This window comes from Pocillopora damicornis, chromosome 2 (genome assembly GCF_964200805.1).
Source record: "Pocillopora damicornis chromosome 2, jaPocDami1.2, whole genome shotgun sequence".
NCBI lineage: Eukaryota > Metazoa > Cnidaria > Anthozoa > Scleractinia > Pocilloporidae > Pocillopora > Pocillopora damicornis.
The window spans coordinates 15171585-15193400 of NC_142671.1; the positions used below are offsets into that span (position 1 = coordinate 15171585).

At 40.4% G+C, this 21816-nt stretch overlaps 3 protein-coding genes across 3 annotated transcripts; all 3 read left to right on the plus strand.

Moving 5' to 3' along the window:
- The first annotated feature begins 4898 nt into the window (after positions 1–4898).
- Positions 4899–9404, plus strand: LOC113677225 (uncharacterized). The gene is made up of 3 exons (XM_089196555.1): positions 4899–5051; positions 5208–6150; positions 7161–9404. The coding sequence occupies exons 1-3, from the start codon at positions 4918–4920 to the stop codon at positions 8331–8333; spliced, it is 2250 nt and encodes a 749-aa protein (XP_089052681.1). The 5' UTR covers positions 4899–4917; the 3' UTR covers positions 8334–9404.
- A 3758-nt stretch (positions 9405–13162) lies between these two features.
- Positions 13163–16591, plus strand: LOC113677261 (uncharacterized). The gene is made up of 3 exons (XM_089192017.1): positions 13163–13451; positions 13607–14549; positions 15212–16591. Exons 1-3 carry the CDS (start codon positions 13318–13320, stop codon positions 16589–16591), a joined length of 2457 nt encoding a protein of 818 aa, XP_089048143.1. The 5' UTR covers positions 13163–13317.
- A 155-nt stretch (positions 16592–16746) lies between these two features.
- On the plus strand, positions 16747–21710 carry LOC149050038 (uncharacterized). Its single transcript, XM_089192024.1, has 3 exons — positions 16747–16791; positions 18946–19842; positions 20547–21710. Exons 1-3 carry the CDS (start codon positions 16747–16749, stop codon positions 21708–21710), a joined length of 2106 nt encoding a protein of 701 aa, XP_089048150.1.
- Positions 21711–21816: the final 106 nt, after the last annotated feature.

The following is a 21816-nucleotide window of genomic DNA, read 5'->3' on the forward strand; positions in this document are numbered from 1 at the left end:
ATTGGGCCTTCTACTGCCGAGGTTCAGACATCAACTCTCTACACTATTATTTGCAGAAAAAATATGGCACAATCTTCTTAGCTTCATGTTATTTTGCAAATAATTAGACATCATTTGTATTTGTGGTTTAGAATAGTTTAATTTGCCTCCTTATTAGCCATGTGTCCTAGAGCAGAAACAAACACTTAAAGTAATGTAGGAGTAATCATAGGCTAATCGGTTTAAGTACCTCTTGTACCCAAGCATATTGAGTAATGGCTAAGTGATTCGTTTTAATTTTGCTTTCTTTTTCGAATTTTCTCCCTGTTTAGAAATACTTCATAATCAGCCATGGAGTCCCGTCTCGAGTTTCGATTCGGTATTGATTTAGTGGAAGCTGCTCTTGCTCAACGCCAGTTCTTGATGCTCGTTGATGATCATTAAAATTTACATGCCGGTCCACACGTTAAAAGGTATGCTCTGTTCCTTTCATGGACACTACTGAACGAGGAATTCTCGAGAAGAAGACTAATAGTATACACGCAATATGGTTTTGTGACGAAATATACTGCTTTGTTATTTTCCCAGTCCAGAACTTGATACTCTCGACGAACTTTGCTCAAGACTGAAATTCCCACCAGGGAGGCGTAAAATGATTCAGAAGCTTGTAAATGTAAAGCGAAAGAACTTAGTGAACAAGTGAGAGAGAGTTAGTTGGTTTCGATCCTCCTTTCATTTTTCGTCCCCGGTTCTGTCTCTCTTGAGTATTCAGTCCTAATAGGGCTCTTTTTATCTAAAGGCAAAACTTCCCTCGGTTTTTTTCTTTTTTTTAATTTGAGTCTCTTTTGGCGTGTGTTTTAGAAGCTGTTCCTTAATCACCGAGCATTTCTTCGCGACATCTCAACCATGCTAAAGAATGAATTGTGATCTTTGGTTGAAGATCATGAAAATTTGAGCGTAATCGATACGCTCTTAGCCTAATATGTACAATTGCTTTTGTAAGGTGAAGCTCATCGTGGGTTCATAACAAGCACTCTTGCCTTACCCACTTCTATTTCCTTTAGATATGAACTTCTCTGGTTGCCTTTGCTAGCTCAGTATGTCACTCGTATCAAGAAATGGTCTATTGCTTTGGGTGTGGCATGTGCACATGCTGTCCCCCGTCGATTACCTGAGAGACTGCAATTAAATTGTCTCTACTCGGTAGGAACACAACATAATCCAAGAGCTACGCCAGAAAGGGCTTATAAAGGCCAGGCCCCGTTCGTTCGAAAGTTGGATAACGCTATCCACCGGATAAATCTTTATCGGGGGTATAGTGCAGTACGTTTTGCTTTCACTTATCTGCTGAATAGCAATGTATCCGTTAAATAGCGTTATCTGCCCTTTGAATAACTAGGCCCAGGGCCCTTTGGGGAGATCTGGATCCTGAGGAACCTTTCAAAGTTGAACTGACGGCCCCTGTTGATAAGGCACCAGATTTCAAATCAAGAATTGAGTATGACATCGAGGCTGCTTGTGCTTGACAGAGGGTTTTTAATTATCAGGTGTCCCTACCTCATTTTGCGGATAACAAATTCTTGATCGAAGCATTGGAGAGGTATAAATTACATCTTCATCTAAAGCAGTAAAATTCAGAAATGTGTTTTGTACCGTGCTATGACTTTGACCTTATTTAATGGCATATCAGGTTAATCCTGGGTAAAGTATTCGATCACAATAATGATTCGATTGAACAACCGACAGCCAGGGTCAAAACTGGGCAAGTAACACGAAAGGAATGGAAAAACCCGGGGCATTAATTTGAACTTAATGAAGCCATGTTTCGCAGAGAGCATCCACATGGTTCGCAGAAAGAATCCATTGATTACAGTTTGTATGGAGCTTTTGAGTACACCGTAGACTTGACTATGTTGGAAGTTGAGTGTCGAAGCAATAAGATTAGAAAATACGGATCAATATCAGTATCTGGGCAACTGCCCACCTACCCCTCCCCTAGCCCCAACTTGTTATCAATTGTCAATTGACTATTGTTGAGTTGTTGAGTAAGGGGAGGGGTAGGTGGGCAGCTGCCCAGATACTGATATTGATCCGAAAATACAAGTATACACATGGGGAGGTGACGAATAGCTATTCACAAAACAATTCAAAAATTATTGGACGGTGTTGAGCGCAATATTTGTTTTTGGTGAGCTGGTCCATAATGATTTATCTGTGAGATACTGGCAGAACACAATGATTTTATTACTTAATGTCCAATCGTTGCTTTATTTTTCAATAAACGATTTTGTTTTGAAATAGTTCACATTCTGAGACCTTGTTGGTTTGAGAAAATACAAATACAAACTAGTTAAGTTTACGATTACTGATTTAAGGCAGATCCAGCGATACGAGTTCGCGAGCATCATGACACTAATAGTTCCTCTACCTCAGCCTGCAAATTCGAGGTTCGGTGAACAACAACTTCCTTTTGCCAATAGATGAGCCCTGACAAAGGCTAACTCATGCCCTTGATGGCTTGAATTGTTAAGTAGACGATGACAAACCTTGATATTGAGTGGTTAACGCTTGACAGAAGATAAACAATTCAAAGTTGACGTTGGAAAGGCTGGAATCCATCTCAGAAAACCAAGGCTCAGGGAAAGAGATTCACACAGGTAACGCGTAAACTTTATTTCTTACTATTTCCTAGCTTATCGTTTTTCTTCCATGCTTCCCGGAAACTTGAACCAGTTATATCGGGTAATCGCTTATCTTAGCTAAGTTTCTGCTCAGCATAGTGTTTCAAAATGGCTCTTCGACTCTCTAAAGAACATCTCATACAGTTTTTCATGAAGAATGTCAGTTTTGCCTGCATCATCTCGCATTTTTTCACTTTTGCGCAGTAATTTTTAGTAGTTAGTATCAAAGTCAGGGGTCTTAATATCTGAGCCCTTTGGATAAATACCAATTACTATGTAGTTCTCACCACAGCATAGATTTATTGAAAGTAAATAATCCGAATTCTAAAAGTTTCAATGTCTGCATATCAGAGACATCCATTTTAGTCGAGGCGCTCTATCTCAATCGATTCGCAGTCAAAAACAGTTTCCAGTTTCTCTTTCAATATATGAATTTTATTAATAAAATGAGACATTCAAAGTCAATGCAGAGACAAAACAAATTAAAGAGAGAATAATTATACTTTGTCTGTGTTCAGCTAGTTGTTCACCATAGTAAAAGTATTTTATATCACCTGTAAATACAGCCATTTTTTCAAGTTTTTTTCGCTGTTGATTTGAAAAAATAGAGCTAAAGAGGAGTTTTAAGGTTTTGGGAATTCGAAACTTGAGCAAAACAAGAGTTCATTTTCTCAGTAAGTTTACGTATCCGCTACAGCGAAGTCATGCATTAAGTGGCTTGAGTGGGTGGGAAAACAAAGGGGTCTTTGGTCAGGCCGCACCTGTCACCACGATAAAAGGCTCCCGTATATCAGAAATTACAAAAGACTTCGTGTTTGATTTAATTCACGGCTGACTAGTTTTTCATGTACTTTGAAGTTCTCGTCTCAGGAGAGATTTCCTTATAATTCTACTATATTTTGGTCTTCCAATTGATTTATTCTGCAAACGGAAAGGAGATTCACAGTTTTGACCTTTTAACTCCCAGATCAAATTTGTAATTCTCCTTACTGTCAACCATACAATTCTTATAGAGTTAGTTCGGAGAATTTAATATTGAATAAACCTATCATTCCCAAATTGATATTTTTCTATATTCTCATCACGTATCTGGTTGATATTGTATTGATATTGTAAGGAGAAATTCTGTTTTGGTCACTCATGGGAGTTAGAGGGTTAAAAGAGGTAAGCGCTCTCAATGGAGTGCACTTCTGCACACCTCCATGATAAGCTTGTTGATATCTGAGTAATGACTTCGAACTGAGTAATCTGTCTTCAAACATCTCATAAAATACACTTCATGGCCCTCTCTGTATCGTTCAACTATTAATTTGCTATTCACAAGTACTGCGTAGTGTTTACGATAAATCGAAAGCGGAAAATTATACCTTGTCTGTATCAACGTGTGCACACCTCCATATCGAGTAACTCTGGACATAGAGGGTCAAGTCAGAGTTGCTAGTCAGTAAAAAGGCTAAGATTGTTTTAAGGAAACTAGGATCATTGTAGGAACATAATTTTCGGTATTAAGACGTGTTCCTTTTTTTCCTTTCGCTTACTGTTTTGAAACCTGAGAACATCGATATAATTAAGAGGAAACTTTCTGCCAACCGTTCAGCACCGTTCAGGATGAGAGCTTGATTATCATGTTAGTTAAGTTGCTGCTCATGGGGCTATTTTGAAGGGATCCAAGATTTTCTGAAGCACTTCCTGATATGCTTCTCACAAAAAATATCAGGTTTGTCCATAGCATTTTCATTGATGCTACATCTCTCATCTCTGTTCAAGAAACTCGAGTTAGAATAGTTTGAACCTATGGGAGATTGTTCAGTCGAGTCTTGTGTTTTAAATCTCTTAGTTCTCGATAGGTAAATTCAAAAGGGTTGGGGAGGAAGCCCTTCCTAATAAAGTAGGCGTAAACATTGGAAACAAGGCTCTGGTGAATCGACAAGATCGGGTCACGCAATTGCGAAGGTGACTAGGATTACATGTAGTGATCTACGGTGCTTCTTCTCCAAGCCCCTTCGATAGCGAGTAATTAAAGCTTGACTAAAAGAAAGTTGCCGGCAGTTGATTGTGGAGAGGCCTGGATTATTTGCAGAAAAAACCGTGCGCAGCTCAGTGTAATCTTAATTTGGATGGGGAAACGTTTGTCTTTTCATTGCCATCAGTTACTGTAATAACATCGATGCTTATTAGAAACTTAAATCATGTATCTACGAGGAAACCTTTAGCTTTTTTCATTTTTTACCTTTTTAGTAACCCTTCAAAGTAAGCCATGATGTTCTGTCCCGAGTTTCAATTCGGTACTGATTTAGTGGAAGCTGCTATCGCTCAACGCCAGTTCCTGCAGATCGTTGATGATTATCCAAGTTTATACGCCGGTCCACACGTTCGAAATGCAATCAGAAGGTATGCTCTGTTCCTTTCATTGACAGTACCAAACAAGGAATTCTTAAGAAGACTGATCGAATGCAATCAATTGTTTTTATTTCATGAAATCTACTGCTTTGCTATTTTCCCAGTAACAAAAAGCCGTCTTGCCTTAACTATTTCCTTTTTCTTTAGATATGAACTTTTCTGGCTGCCTTTGCTGGCTCAGAATGCCACTCGTATCAAGAAATGGTTTACTCCTTTGAACGTCGCAGCACCACTTGACATCGCCTGGGTGTGGCATGTGCACATGCTGTCCCCTGTCAGTTACCAAAGGGACTGTAATGAAATTGTCGCCACTTTGGTGGATCATGAAATACTAGTCGGTGAGCAACAGTATAAAGGGCTTGTAAAGGCCAGGGCCCTATGGGAAAAGCTGTATCCCGAAGAACCTTTTGAAGTAGACCTGACGGCCCCTGTTTGCGACGCGCCAGATTTCCAATCAAGAATTGAGTATGACATAGAGGCTGCTTGTGCTCGACAGAGGGTTTTTAATTATCAGGTGTCCTTACCTCATTTTGCAGACAAGAGATTTTTGACCGAAGCAGTTAAGAGGTATAAATTGCATCTTTATCTGAAGCAAAAAAATCCAGAATTGTTTTTAGTACCGTGCTATGACTTTGACCTTATTTGGCACGCACATCAGCTTAATCCATTAATCTACACACAAGACACCACGGAAATCCTAGGTAAAGTATACGATCACAATGATTCAGTGAACGACCGACAGCCAGGCTCACAACTTAGCAAGTCTGAAACAGTAACACGAGAGAAATGGAAAAACCTGGCCCAGATATTTGCACTAAATGGAGCCATGTTTCGAGGAGAGCCTCCTCTTGGTACGCAGAAAGAATCCATTGATTACAGCTTGCATGGAGCATTTGAGTACACCGTGGACTTGACCATGTTGGAAGTTGAAGGTCTCCCAAAATCGAAAATCTACACTGTCAAAATTGAAGATGTCAATGGCTCGCAAGTGCTAAAGGTGCAAGTTCGTGGACCTGCTGCAAGAGTTACAAAATCTAATGGTGTGTTATCAAGGTTTGCATACAAAAAGAAGAATAGCGGAAATTTGAGGGTAAGTGTTCTTATACAAATTTTTTTCTTTAATGTTTTATTTCCATCAGGGCTTGAAACTAGCTTTTTAATGAATTAGTGACATAATTGGCATACCTGAAGGTTTTGTATAAACGAATAATAATAGGTAGCCGTATCTAGTCACAAGTCATATTACAATCATAAGCTTTCCGCGGTCAGTAACCTTACTGAGGGTTGCCGAATTACTGAGAACATAAAGATTCATTGATGAAAAATTATAGCGGAGCTCGCAGAGCGTAGCCCCATAATTATACAAAATAGTAGTAACCCATCAAGCCGAAAAAATTTGGATGTACGACCGTACGACCGTACAAGGTACTACTTTTGAGATGCGTGGTCAACTGTACCGCGGGCACGCCAACGTCACGGCTTTGTTCAGTAGTCGGACGACCCGGGCTCTAGTCCTGGCCGGGACAAGTTGTGTGGGAAAAAAAAAATGCGAGCTCTGCTTTTAGGCTTGGCTAAATCTATATATTATGAAGTAATATCGTGATCAGTAAGTGGCGAGCAGGTCCATTATAATTTGACATGTGAGACATGGGAAAATCACAACAAATAGTAACAAGCAGTTTTAGTGGTTTCATTATGTAGTTTGTTTTTGTTAATCACTCACTGATTGCTTCAGATACGGTCAGTCATTTTCCGTGGAAGAATGTGACCAAAAGTAAGCATAAAGGCGAACAGTTTGCAGTTACATGATAAGACGTATTACTTATGAGCAAACTCTAGTTTGTAGGCGGATATTTTCAACTTAGAGAGTTGTTTGTTGGGCGATTGAAAAGAAGAATGATTTGAGCGTAGAAGTAACATTCCTGGAAAGGAGTGTTTTCGTCAACCTATGAATACTACGACTTTTCCCTCAATTGAAATCTGATTATCACCGAACCTTAAGTCACAGTCACGGACAAAAATCTTTCCACGAACAACTCCTGCCTAAAATATTTCATCGCACGTAATAAAAAGTGCATTTTTTTTGGTTTACTTTGTTAGGTTCGTATTCAGCAACATGGGACTTGCTCTTGCTTTTCACATTTACTAGACGAGTCTGCAGAGTATTACTTCTCAGCCGAATATCTGGCCTGGAGAGTCTCCTACAAAAGTAACGTGGTGCCTCAACCGGAAACGCACAAGTTAACCATTGCTGGAAACCTGATTGTTCGGTTTACCACTGTGGTGCATCCACCTCAGCCAGATGAATACATTTTCACAGTAATGCCAAATGGGGATTTCAGCCCAGTCCAAGATGCTGCTTCCATTTTGAGCTCACCAGCACTGGTCCTTTCGCCTTGTTCTTTAAACCAAACCCTGGCTTCTAGTGAAATGTCACTGCATCGGTTATTGGATTATTGGGGACGAGAAGCGTTTACCTGCCGAGTGATGCACTCCGCTGAGTTGCTGTTCTCCTCCGTAGAGGTCATGAACCGCGTCGGTGAGGTTGTTAGCACCGCGCACCTTCTACGCGGAAATGTCCTTCCGACGAAGGAGCAAGTCGGCAAGCCTGATTTTTGTTGCACTTTGGATGAGGCGGCAGGGGTAAGAGCCATATTGATTAGAGGTTGCAAAGACTGGGGCATCTGCATTGGCAAATGGAAAGGAGCTGTAAAGGGTGTCCCTGGTGTACCTGGAATAAAAGGGTCTGAAGGTAGTCCAGGTGTTAAAGGAACGCCTGGTGTGAAGGGCCAACCGGGTGATTTGTGCATCAAGTTCTTCTCATTGTCCGAAGCACAAGAGTGGAAAAGAGTGAAGAAACGGGGAGAAAACTTCAGGGTAAGTCTTAGCAAAAAAGAGATAGTCAACGTAAACCTTCGGACTGGAGTGATCTCTTTTCCATCCTCAGTAAGTGCCGTACCAGAAAGCATTGCACTGGGATTCTCTATAGCTGTCCTTCATCTTCTGTGTCAGCCTAACACTTCGGAAAGAATGACCGACTACACGAAGCCATCAGTTATGGTGTCAAGCCAAGGATACAAACCTCGCAGAATCCGTTGTGAAGACCTGGTGCTGGTAGTCGCAGCAGGGTTCTATGCCACCACTGTACCGAGCTACGCATATGTTAATTACAAACTTGGGGATGCCTGTGGTGGCGGTGGTGGATGCGGAGGTTGTGGAGGATGTGGAGGTTGTGGTGGATGTGGTGGCTGTGGCTGTGGCGGCTGTGGCTGAGGTTGTGGTTGTGGCTGTGGTGGCTGACGGGATTATGGCTTGCTTACTAACTAAGCATGAACTGAAAGGCTGAGGAACTGAGGAACTTACGTTTAAGTCCTCGAAAATAGAGAGATTTTTATGACCCGCCCTCACTGACATGAAACTGTGTTCTAAGTTGAAAGTAAGAGAAATATCTTTAGAGAAGGGAACATGCCCGCATGAACCGAGTCTGGTGCATCTTTGGGTTTGCGCATAGTATTGAGTAATTTTCTTTAACCTCTGTGCCGTCATTTCCAAATAGGACTGTCACAATTACTTACCGAGGAACTTCGCCGTATTTCGGCGAGATTTTGCGAGTGTTTCTAGGGCACTCTTAAGTTAGATGTATAAGTCAAAGATTTATTAGACTTAATTAATTGGATAGAACGTTATTCTCTGGACATTAGAAAAAATATGATGTAGTAACATAAAATATCCACTTGTATCTCGATTTAATGGTAAAGTAGAGAACACACAAATATGTAATTTATAGTTGATTGTTACCCGATAGATGTTATGCTAACTTGTCGCTTAATCGAGAGTCGTGATTCACAAAGATAGAAAAAAAAATAATTCGAGAAGCACAAAGACATTTTTCTTGCTAGTTATTCACTAACGATTCATGGTTTTTCATGTACTATCCTTTACTTTATCAGTTAATAACAGTAGACGAATGTTTGACGCTGTCGCTGAAAATAAATCGAGGAAGACTGCGGTTATTTAGCGAAGTTTTACGCGATAAAATATTTTTTGGCTATATTTTTCGCCAGCATAGTACAATTGTTTCTAGGGATAATTTTTTCCTCGGACAAATATAATTCAGTTTTTACCTTCCAGGCTTCCCGGCAACCTGATCGATTGTTTCTCGTAAATGTTTGATATGGATTGATATTCACGTCAGTTAAGTTCTTTTTTCGGGAGGATACCAGTATTCGAAGTGGCTCCACAACTCTCTCTAATAGTTCTTGTTAACTTTCTCATACAGAACGTTTTTTCAGTTAAAACTTCCCTCCATTGATAATTTGATGGTTGTGTGAATAGGTCTGGATAGCAGTAGATATGTAACGAATTTAGGAAAGTATACGACACTTTTAAAAAACATGTTTCGACAGTTCTTCTGTCATCTTCAGTTCTGTTTTATACAAAGTACAAAGTTAAATTCAAGGTGTATAAACCAATGCTGATTGGCCAAAACAAACAACAGAAACAGAACAATGTATGCATTTGCAAGGAAATGTTAATTTAAAACTTTGCGGAACTAACGTAATATCTTAATGTTCTAAGAAATACCGAAGCCCATGGGAGGATTGCCAACCACAATACTGACCGAGTGGAAAGACTGGCGAAGGCTTTCAAGCAAGAAATATTTGATTTGGCTCAATTTGGAGGATAATTAGCTTGATAAGGTAGAATCAAACGCTGTTCTTCAGCCATTCTTGTAACTTAGCATCTGACATTTGACTCACATCCAGCGCTTTTCAATAGTTTCGTCTCAGTACTATTTGGTTATTTTCTGTTACAAAATCAAGCTACATTTTTAAATACGTAAGAAGCCGCATGCTCCAACTTTCTTGCCAAGATAATACAGATAATACGAGGTCCGGGTAATCGAGGTTAGACTGTAATAACTTCTATTCAAACTGCTAATTTTATTACTGACACAAAGTTTTTTGATAGAAAAAATAGGGTTGCCTTGTATGGAATATGGACATATGAAACACTCCTTAACAATGTATCCAAAGTCGTTATAACTTCACCCTTCGTCACGAATTGTCGACACTAAGTTAAATGTTTCGATAAAATATTAAGTGTAAATGATCTAAAATGTTGAGTAAATAAAATGTCAGTTTTTTTCCTTTCGCGTCATTATGTTCAGATCATGATGCACGAACCTTGTATGATTCACATGCACGTGGTGCACAGCAAGGAATACCGCGTCCTTGACAGCCTGAGCTAACATCAAAAAGTACCACCTTGTTTATTATCAATGAGTATTACATGCATTTTGCACCAATCTGCGATAAGCAGGAAAACAATTAGGGGCCAAAAAGACTGCAGTGCCTGACAAAAGCTGACTCATGCCCTTAATGGCTTAAATTGCTACGTAGACGATGACGGACCTTGATATCGAATAGTTAACGCTTGACAGAAGGTAATCAAGTCAGAGTTGGCGTTGTAAAGGCTGGAATCTATCTCAGCAAACTAAAGTTCAGGAAAAGAGATCCATTCAGGTAACTTGAAAAGTTTATTTCTAACCTTTTCCTCGCTTATCGTTTTTCCTTCCATGCTTCCCGGAAACTTGAGTCAGTTATATCGAGTAATCGTTTGATATGGATAAGAGTTTATTTTAGTTAAGTTTCTGCTAAGGAGGGTATTTCAAAACGGCTCTTCGACTCTTTAAAGAACATCTCGTGCAGTTTCTCATAAAGAATGTTAGTTTTATCTGCATCACCTCGCATTTTTTTCACTTTTGCGCAAGTTAGTTTAGTTAGTTTCACGGGTCTCAATATCTGAGCTTCTGTCCCTTTGGGTAAATACTTATGAATATGTAGTTCTCGCCATAGAATAGATTTATTGAAATTAAATAATCCGAATTATCAAATGTGTCAACGTGCGTGCATATTAAAGACAACCATCTTGGACGAGGCGCTCTATCTCAATCGATTCGGAGACAAAAAAAGTTTCCAGTTCCTTTCAATATTGTTCTAAGAACATGTGAAATTTATAAAGAAAATGAGACATTGAAAGTCAATGTAGAGACATTAGAAAAATAAATTAAAGAGAGTTTAATAGGCTTGCTGATATCTGATTAACGACTTCGAATTAAAACCGAACAATCCGTCTTCAAACATATCATGGGGCACACTTCATGGCCTTCTCTGTATCGTTCAGCTCTTACTATTCATTGGTACTGCGTGGTGTTTACGACAAATAGAAAGCGGAAAAATTATACTTTGTTTGTGTTCAGCTCCTTGTGTTCTACAGTAAGAGTATCTTAAATAACCTGTAAACGCAGCCATTTTTCAAGTTTTTCCGTTGTTGATTTGAAGATTGTGAAAAAATTTTGCAAAACAGGAGTTTGAAGGTTTTGGGAATTCGAAAATTGAGCAAAACAAGAGTGTATTTTCTCAGTCAGTTTACGTATCCGCTTAAGCTGAGTCATACATTAAGTGGCTTGAGAGGGTGGGAAACAACGGCAGACATTGAGGGGTCTTTGGTAAAGCCGCATCTGTCACCTTGATAAAAGACTCCCTTATGCCTACAAAAGACTTAATGTTTGATTTTATGGCTGACTAGTTTTTCATATACTTTGAGTTTCTTGTCTCAGGAGAGATATTTTCATAGTAAGACCATAGCTTGGTCTTCCAATTAGTTCATTCTGCAAACGAAAAGTAGATTTACAGTTTTAAAGAAGGTAAGCACTCAATCGAGTACGGGGTAGTATTAAAGACAAATTCCAATTTTCATACGATATTGGTCTTGTGACATCATGTACTTTTGCGAATTATCAAGCCATCGAAGTAGAGGTCGGAAGAGTGATTTCGGAAATCTTAGGCGCTTAAAGCAAACTTAGAACATTTGTTGAGGGTAAAGGTATCACCTCCCCAAGTTGTTTCAGGAATAGCTAGAAAAAGTCACTTTTAGAGCAGCACGCTTCTTTGTATTAGCCATGTGTTTTGGTGCAGAAAAAGACACACTGTATCAACGTGAGCACACCTCCATATCGAGTAACTCTAGTCAGAGTTAATAGTCAGTGGAAAGGCTAAGATTGTTTTAAGGAGGCTAAGATCAGAATAGAAACATAAATTTCGGTATGAAGACGTGTTCCTTTTTTTTTTTTGACTTACTGTTATGAAACCTGATAACATCGATACAATTTAGAGGAAACTTCTGCTAACCGTTCAGCACCGTTTAGGATGAGAGGCTGATTATCATGTTAGTTGAGTTGCTGCTCATGGGGATACTTTGAAAGGATTCCAGATTTTCTGAAGCCCTTCCTGATATGTTTCTTATGAAAAATATCAGGTTTGACCATAGCATCTTCACTTATGCTACATCTCTCATCTCTGTTCAAGAAACTTGTGTGGCTATCTTAGAATAGTTTGAACCTTTGGGTGATTGTTCCGTCGAGTCGTGTAGTTTGAATCTCTAACTTCTCGATAGGTCAAATCAAAAGGACTAGGGAGGAAACCCTTCCTAATAAAGTAGGTGTAAACGTTGGAAATAGAATCCACTTTTTAAGGATATAGCCTAGTGAATCGACAAGATCGAGTCACGCCATTGCGAAGGTGATGTAGAAATACATGCAGTGATCTACGGTGCTTCCTCCCCAAGCCACGTCGATAGCGAGTGGCTAAAGCTCGACAGAAGAAAGTTACCGGCAGTTGATTGTGGAAAGGCCTGGATTATTTGCAGATAAAACTATGGCGCAGCTCAGTGCAATCTTAATTTGGATGCGGAAACGTTCGTCTTTTCATTGCCATCAGTTACTGATTTAACACCGATGTTTCTAGCAAACTTAATTCATGTATCTACCGCTTACTGTTGAAATCAGTTTGAACATCAAGTCAGTTAAGTTTCTTGTTACGAAGGTATTTCAAAAATGTTTCCAGACTCTCCAAAGCACTTATAAGTATTTTTCTCATGCAAAATGATAATGGTTTGACAAAAGTATCTCGACTATAGCTACATCTGTCACCTACATTTGCGCGAAATTTTACTGCGGCTGAATCATAATGCTCTGCATCTCAGAGTGATTGTTCGCTAGTTGAATGATTAAAATAATTAAAAATAGTTTTCCTCTTTTTTCTTGTATCTCTTTCAAGAATGAATTATTTAATTACAAGTTGTTGACTTGTGATTGCTCTAATTTTCATGCATATCCAAAAATTACATCTTTTGTCGACGTAACCTTAGGCTTCTTTTAATTTTCTCCCTATTTAGTAACCCTTCAAAGTAAGCCATGGCGTTCTGTCCCGAGTTTCAATTCGGTATTTATTTGGTGGACGCCGCTATTGCTCAACTCCAGTTCCTGCGGATTGTTGATGATTATCCAAGTTTATACGCCGGTTCACACGTTCGAAATGCAATCAGAAGGTATGCTCTGTTCCTTTCATTGACAGTACCAAACAAGGAATTCTTGAGAAGACTGATCGAATGCAATCAATTGTTTTTATTTCATGAAATCTACTGCTTCGCTATTTTCCCAGTAACAAAAACCCTCTTGCCTTAACTATTTTCTTTTCCTTTAGATATGAACTTTTCTGGCTGCCTTTGCTGGCTCAGAATTCCACTCGTATCAAGAAATGGTTTATTCCTTTGAACATCGCAGCACCACTTGACATCGCCTGGGTGTGGCATGTGCACATGCTGTCCCCTGTCAGTTACCAGAGGGACTGTAAGGAAATTGTCGCCACTTTGGTGGATCATAAAATACTAGTCGGTGAGCAACGTGATAAAGGGCTTGTAAAGGCCAGGGCCCTATGGGAAAAGCTGTATCCTGAAGAACCTTTTGAAGTAGACCTGACGGCCCCTGTTTGCGACGCGCCAGATTTCCAATCAAGAATTGAGTATGACATCGAGGCTGCTTGTGCTCGACAGAGGGTTTTTAATTATCAGGTGTCCTTACCTCATTTTGCGGACAAGAGATTTTTGACCGAAGCAGTGAAGAGGTATAAATTGCATCTTTATCTGAAGAAAAAAAATCCAGAATTGTTTTTTGTACCGTGCTATGACTTTGACCTTATTTGGCACACACATCAGCTTAATCCATTAATCTACACACAAGACACCACGGAAATCCTAGGTAAATTATTCAATCACAATGATTCAGTGAACGACCGACGGCCAGGCTCACAACTTAGCAAGTCTGAAACAGTGACACGAGAGAAATGGAAAAACCTGGGCCAGATATTTGCACTAAATGGAGCCATGTTTCGCGGAGAGCCTCCTCTTGGTACGCAGAAAGAATCCATTGATTACAGCTTGCATGGAGCATTTGAGTACACCGTGGATTTAACCATGTTGGAAGTTGAAGGTCTCCCAAAACCGAAAACCTACACTGTCAAAATTGAAGATGTCAATGGCTCGCAAGTGCTAAAGGTGCAAGTTCGTGGACCTGCTGCAAGAGCAACAAAATCTAATGGTGTGTTATCAAGGTTTGCATACAAAAAGAAGAATAGCGGAAATTTGAGGGTAAGTGTTCTTATACAATTTTTTTTCTTTAATGTTTTATTTCCATCAGGGCTTGAAACTAGCTTTTTAATGAATTAGTGACATAATTGACACACCTGAAGGTTTTGTATAAACGAATAATAATAGGTAGTCGTATCTAGCCACAAGTCATATTACAATCATAGGCTTTCCGCGGTGAGTAATCTTACTGAGGGTTGCCGAATTACTGAGAACATTAAGATTCATTAATGAAAAATTATATGAAATAATATCGTGATCAGGAAGTGGCGAGCAGGTCCATCTGATTGCTTCAGATACGGTAAATCATTTTCCGCGGAAGAATGTGATCAAAAGTAAGCAAAAAGGCGAACAGTTTGCACTAAGTTACACGATAAGACGTATTACTTATGAGCAAACTCTAGTTTGTAGGTGGATATTTTCAACTTGGAAAGATTTTTGTTGGGCGATGGAAAAGAAGAATGATTTGAGCGTAGAAGTAACAATCCTGGAAAGGAGTGTTTTCGTCAACCTATGAATACTACGACTTTTCCCTCAATTGAAATCTGATTATCACCGAACCTTAAGTCACAGCCACGGACAAAAATCTTTCCACGAACAACTCCTGCCTAAAATATTTCATCACATGTAATAAAAAGTGCATTTTTTTTGGTTTACTTTGTTAGGTTCGTATTCAGCAACATGGGACTTGCTCTTGCTTTTCACATTTACTAGATGAGTCTGCAGAGTATTACTTCTCAGCCGAATATCTGGCCTGGAGAGTCTCCTACAAAAGTAACGTGGTGTCTCAACCGGAAACGCATGAGTTAACCATTGCTGGAAACTTGATTGTTCGGTTTACCACTGTGGTGCATCCACCTCAGCCAGATGAATACATTTTCACAGTAATGCCAAATGGGGATTTCAGCCCAGTCCAAGATGCTGCTTCCATTTTGAGCTCACCAGCACTGTTCCTTTCGCCTTGTTCTTTGAACCAAACCCTGGCTTCTAGTGAAATGTCAATGCATCGGCTACTGGATTATTGGGGACGAGAAGCGTTTACCTGCCGAGTGATGCACTCCGCTGAGTTGCTGTTCTCCTCCATAGAGGTCATGAACCACGTCGATGAGGTTGTTAGCACCGCGCACCTTCTACGCGGAAATGTCCTTCCGACGAAGGAGCAAGTCGGCAAGCCTGATTTTTGTTGCACTTTGAATGAGGCGGGAGGGGTAAGAGCCATATTGATTAGAGGTTGCAAAGACTGGGGCATCTGCATTGGCAAATGGAAAGGAGCTGTAAAGGGTGTCCCTGGTGTACCTGGAATAAAAGGGTCTGAAGGTAGTCCAGGTGTTAAAGGAACGCCTGGTGTGAAGGGCCAACCGGGTGATTTGTGCATCGAGTTCTTCTCATTGTCCGAAGCACAAGAGTGGAAAGGAGTGAAGAAACGGGGAGAAAACTTCAGGGTAAGTCTTAGCGAAAAAGAGATAGTCAACGTAAACCTTCGGACTGGAGTGATCTCTTTTCCATCCGAAGCAAGTGCCGTACCAGAAAGCATTGCACTGGGATTCTCTATAGCTGTCCTTCATCTTCTGTGTCAGCCTAACACTTCGACAAGAATGACCGATCACACGAAGCCATCAGTTATGGCTTCAAGCCAGGAAGACAAACCTCGCAGAATCCGTTGTGAAGACCTGGCGCTGGTAGTCGCAGCAGGGTTTTATGCCACCACTGTACCGAGCAACGCATATGTTAAGCACAAACTTGGGGATGCTTGTGGAGGCGGTGGTTGTGGAGGATGCGGAGGTTGTGGAGGATGTGGAGGTTGTGGAAGTTGTGGAGGATGCAGTAGCTGTGGTGGATGCGCTGGAAGAGGTGGATGTGGTGGAAGAGGTGGATGTGGTGGAAGTGGTGGATGTGGTGGAAGTGGTGGATGTGGTGGAAGTGGTGGATGTGGTGGAAGTGGTGGATGTGGTGGAAGTGGTGGATATGGTGGAAGTGGTGGAAGTGGTGGATGTGGTGGATGTGGTGGCTGTGGCTGTGGCTGTGGCTGTGGCTGTGGGGATTAAGGCCTGTTTACTAACTAATGATGAACTGAAAGGCTGAGGAACGGAGGCACTTACCGATAAGTCCTCGAAAATAGAGGGATTTTTATGACCTGCCCTTACTGCATGAAACTTTGTTTTAATATGAAAGTAAGAGAAATATCTTTAAGGAAGGGAACATGCCCGCAGGAACCGAGTCGGGTGTTTCTTTGGGTTCGCGCATAGTACTGAGTAATTTTCTTTAACCTCCGTGCAGTCATTTCCAAGTGGGACTGCCACAATTATTTACCGAGGTACTTTGCCGTATTTCGGCAAGATTTTGCGAGAGTTTCTTGGATACTCTTAAGTTAGATGTATAAGTCTAAGAATGAAAACTTAATGCGAACGTACCAATGTACATTTTCAAATTGAAGACTTAATTAATTGGATACAACCTTTTTTTTTTGGACATTAGCAAAAATATGATGTAATAACATAAAATATCCACTTGTATCTCGATTTAATGGCAAAGTAGAGAACACACAATTATGTAATTTATAGTTGATTGTTACCCGATAGATGTTATGCTAACTTGTCGGTTAATCAGGAGTCATGATTTATTAAGATAGAACAAAATAATAATTCGAGGAGCACAAAGACATTTTTCTTGCTTGTTATTCACTAACGATTCTAGGTTTTACTTGTATTTTTACTATTCTTTACTTTACCAATTAATAACAGTAGATGAATGTTTTCGAAGTTGTCGCTGAAAATAAATCGAGGAGCACTGTGCGAACGACGAAGCGCTCTATCCTAATCGATTCGGGGTCAAAAACAGTTTCCAGTTCCTTTCAATATTGTTCTTAGAACATGTAAAATTTAAAAAGAAAATGAGCCATTGAAAGTCAATGCAGAGACATTAGAAAAACAAATTAAAGAGATTTTACTAAGCTCGCTGATATCTGAGTAATGACTTCGAATTAAAACTGAACAATCCGTCTTCAAACATCTCATGGGGCACACTTCATGGCCTTCTCTGTATCGTTCAACTCTTACTAGTCATTGGCACTGCGTGGTGTTTACGACAAATCATTAGAAAGCGGAAAATTATACTTTGTCTATGTTCAGCTACTTGTACTCTACAGTAAAAGTATTTTACATAACCTGTAAACGCAGCCATTTTTCAAGTTTTTCCGTTGTTGATTTGAAGATTGCGAAAAAATTGTGCAAAACAGGAGTATGAAGGTTTTGGGAATTCGAAAATTGAGCAAAACAAGAGATCATTTTCTCAGTCAGTTTACGTATCCGTTAGAGCTGAGTCATGCATTAAGTGACTTGAGTGGGTGGGAAACAACGACAATTATCGAGGGGTCTTTTGTAAAGCTGCATCTGTCACTCGACAAAAGACTTCCATATGCTACAAACTACAAAAGAATTAATGTTTGATTTTATGGCTGACTAGTTTTTCATATACTTCGAGTTTCTCGTCTCAGGAGAGATATTTTCATAGTTAGAACATATTTTGGTCTTCCAGGTCTTTGGTCTTTCTGCAAACGAAAAGGTCGAGTAAAGGGCAGTATTAAAAACAAATTCCAATTTTCATACGATATTGGTCTTGTGACATGATGTACTTTTGCGAATTATCAAGCCATTGTAGTGGAGGTCGAAAGAGTGATTTCGGAAATCTAAGGCGCTTAAAGCAAACTTAGAACATTTGTTGAGGGTAAAGCTGTCATTTTCTTCTCAAGTTGTTTCAGGAATAGCTAGACAACGTCACTTTGCACAAAAAACAGTGCACAAATAACAAGAGTATTCCTCATTCAAAAAGCACTGCGTGAAGTGCACAAACAATAACAGTAATCTTTGTTGTACTGAAAAGCAACGCGTGAAGTGCACAAAAAACAAGAGTATTCCTCGTTCTAAAAGTACCGTTTGAAGTGCACAAATAACAACAGTAATCTTCGCTCTACTGAAAAGCAACGCGCGAAGTGCACAAACAACGAAAGTGTTCCTCGTTCTAAAAGCAATGCGTGAGGTGCACAAACAACAAGTCTATTCCTCTTGTACGAATCGACGCATAAGGTTCTGGTGAATCGACAAGATCGAGTCACGCAATTGCAAAGGTGACGTAGGAATACATGCAGTGATCTACGGTGCCTCCTTTCCAAGCCACGTCGATAGCGAGTGGTTAAAGCTCGACAGAAAAAAGTTACTGGCAGTTGATTGTGGGAAGCCTGGATTATTTGCAGAAAAAAAACTATGGTGCAGCTCAGTGCAATCTAAATTTGGATGGTAACGTTTGTCTTTTTATTGCCATCAGTTACTGTTTTAACGCTGGTTTTTCTTACAGACTTAATTCATGTATTTACTGCTTGAAATCAGGTTGAACATCGAGTCAGTTAAGTTTCTTGAACATTGCAGCACCACTTGACATCGCCTGGGTGTGGCATGTGCACATGCTGTCCCCTATCAGTTACCAGAGGGACTGTAAGGAAATTGTCGCCACTTTGGTGGATCATAAATTACTAGCTGGTGAGCAACGTGACGAAGGACTTTTAAAGGCCAGGGCCCTATGGGAAAAGCTGTATCCTGAGGAACCTTTTGAAGTAGACCTGACGGCCCCTGTTTACGACGCGCCAGATTTCCAATCAAGAATTGAGTATGACATCGAGGCTGCTTGTGCTCGACAGAGGGTTTTTAATTATCAGTTGTCCCTACCTCATTTCGCGGATAGGAAATTATTGACCAAAGCAGTGGAGAGGTATAAATTTCATCTTTATCTCAAGCAGCAAAATCCAGAATTGTTTTTTGTACCGTGCTATGACTTTGACCTTATTTGGCACTCACATCAACTTAATCCGTCAATCTATACAAGAGACACTACAGAAATCCTGGGTGAAGAATACAATCACAATGACTCGGTGAACGACCGAAAGCCAGGCTCACAACTTATCAAGGCTGAAACAGTAACACGAGAGAAATGGAAAGAGCTGGGTCATCAATTTGCACTTAATGGAGCCATGTTTCGCGGAGAGCCTCCTCTTGGTACGCAGAAAGAATCCATTGATTACAGTTTGCATGCAACATTTGAGTACACCGTAGACTTGACCACGTTGGAAGTTGAAGGTCTCCCAAAATCGAAAACCTACACTGTCGAAATTGATCTTGTCAATGGCTCGCAAGTGTTAAAGGAGCAAGTTCGTGGACCTGCTGCAAGAGTTACAAAATCTTATGGTGCGTTATCAAGGTTTACATATAAAAAGAAGAGTAGCGGGAATTTGAGGGTAAGCGTTCTTGTACAAATTTTCTTCTTCGAAAGTTTTTATTTCCATCAGGGCTTGAAACTAGCTTTTTAATGAATTAGTGACATAATTGACTCACCTGAAAGTTTTGTACTAACTAATATTGATAGGTAGTCGTATCTAGCCACAAAGTCATATTACAATCAAAGGCTTTCCGCGGTGAGTAATCTTACTGTTGCCGAGGCAATAATATTAGATATCCACCAGATTAATATATTTGAAGCTGACCAAAAGAGGGTTGCCGAATTTCTGAGAACATAAGGATTCATTAATGAACAATTATATGAAATAATATCGCGATAAGTAAATAGCGAGCAGGTCCATAATGATTTACGTGTGAGCCATGGGGAAATCACAAGAAATAGTGAAAAACAATTTTAATCGTTCTATTATCGAGTTTGGTTTTGTTAATCACTCACTGATCGCTTCAGAAATGGTAAATCATTTTCCGCGAAAGAATGTGGCCAAAAGTAAGCATGAAGGCGAATAGTTTGCACCAAGTTACACATTAAGACGTATTACTTATGAGCAAACTCTAGTTACTAGGTGGATGTTTTTAACTTTGAAAGTTGTTGAGTGTAGAAGTGGCAGTCCTGGAAAGGACTGTTTTCGTCAACTTATGAGTACTAACGACTTTTTCCGTAATTGAAATCTGGTTATCACCGAGCATTAAGTCACAGTCACGGACGAATATTCAGCGACGTGGAACTTCCTCTTGCTTTTCACATTTACTATACAAGTCTGTAGAGTATTACTTATCAGACGGATATCTGGCCCCGAGAGTCCCTTACAAGAGTAACGTGGTGCCTCAACCGAAAACGCACGAGTTAACCATCGATAAAAACCTGATTGTTCGGTTTACTACAGTGGTACATCCACTTCAGCTAGACGAATACATTTTCACAGTAATACCAAAGAGGAATATCAGCCCAGTCCAAGATGCTGCTTCCATTTTGAGCTCACCAGCACTGTTCCTTTCGCCTTGTTCTTTGAACCAAACCCTGGCTTCTAGTGAAATTTCAATGCATCCGCTACTGGACTGTTGGGGACGAAAAGCGTTTACCTGCCGAGTGATGCACTCCGCTGAGTTGCTGTTCTCCTCCGTAGAGGTCATGAACCACGTCGATGAGGTTGTTAGCACCGCGCACCTTCTACGCAAAAATGTCCCTCCGACGAAAAAGCAAGTCGACCAGCCCCAGTTTTGTTGCACTTTGGATGTGGCGGGAGGGGAAAGAGCCATGTTGATTAGAGGGTGCAAAGACTGGGGCATCTGCATTGGCAAATGGAAAGGAGTTGTGAAGGGTGTTCCTGGCGTACCTGGAATAGGAGGGTCTGAAGGTAGTCCAGGTGTTAAAGGAACGCCTGGCGTGAAGGGCCAACCAGGTTATTTGTGCATCGAGTTCTTCTCATTGTCCGGAGCACAAGAGTGGAAAAGAGTGAATAAAAATGAAGAAAACTTCAGGGTAAGTCTCAGCGAAAAAGAGAAAGTCTACGTTAACCTTCGCACTGGAGTGATCTCTTTTACACATGCAGTAAGTGCCGTACCAGAAAGCATTGTACTGGGATTCTCTATAGCTGTCCTTCATCTTCTGTGTCAGCCTAACACTTCGAAAAGAATGATCGACCACACAGAGCCATCCGTTATGGTGTCAAGCCAGAAAGACAAACCTCGTAGAATCCGCTGTGAAGACCTAGCGCTGATAGTCGCGGCAGGGTTCTATGCAACCACTATACCGAGCAACGCATACATTAAGCACGAACTTGGGGTCGCCTGTGGTGGCTGTGGTGGATGCGGAGGTTGTGGAGGATGTGGAGGTTGTGGTGGATGTGGTAGCTGTGGTTGTGGTTGTGGTTGTGCTTAGTTCTTGTGGTTACTCTGGTGTACAACCAATCCTAGAGCCGTATTTTGTACAATGTGATGCGTTTTCAGCAATCTGGATCCCGAATTTTGACACACCCCAAACGCAC

Excerpts from the sequence above, each read along its gene's own strand:
- LOC113677225 (XM_089196555.1), top strand. The coding sequence starts at position 4,918 with ATGATGTTCTGTCCCGAGTTTCAATTCGGTACTGATTTAGTGGAAGCT. Across the intron at positions 5,052-5,207 it reads GTTCGAAATGCAATCAGAAG|ATATGAACTTTTCTGGCTGC; the intron begins GTATGCTCTGTT and ends CTTTTTCTTTAG. Across the intron at positions 6,151-7,160 it reads AGAATAGCGGAAATTTGAGG|GTTCGTATTCAGCAACATGG; the intron begins GTAAGTGTTCTT and ends TTACTTTGTTAG.
- LOC113677261 (XM_089192017.1), top strand. The coding sequence starts at position 13,318 with ATGGCGTTCTGTCCCGAGTTTCAATTCGGTATTTATTTGGTGGACGCC. Across the intron at positions 13,452-13,606 it reads GTTCGAAATGCAATCAGAAG|ATATGAACTTTTCTGGCTGC; the intron begins GTATGCTCTGTT and ends CTTTTCCTTTAG. Across the intron at positions 14,550-15,211 it reads AGAATAGCGGAAATTTGAGG|GTTCGTATTCAGCAACATGG; the intron begins GTAAGTGTTCTT and ends TTACTTTGTTAG.
- LOC149050038 (XM_089192024.1), top strand. The coding sequence starts at position 16,747 with ATGCCCGCAGGAACCGAGTCGGGTGTTTCTTTGGGTTCGCGCATA. Across the intron at positions 16,792-18,945 it reads TTTCTTTGGGTTCGCGCATA|TTAAGTTTCTTGAACATTGC; the intron begins GTACTGAGTAAT and ends ACATCGAGTCAG. Across the intron at positions 19,843-20,546 it reads ATTTGAGGGTAAGCGTTCTT|CGACGTGGAACTTCCTCTTG; the intron begins GTACAAATTTTC and ends ACGAATATTCAG.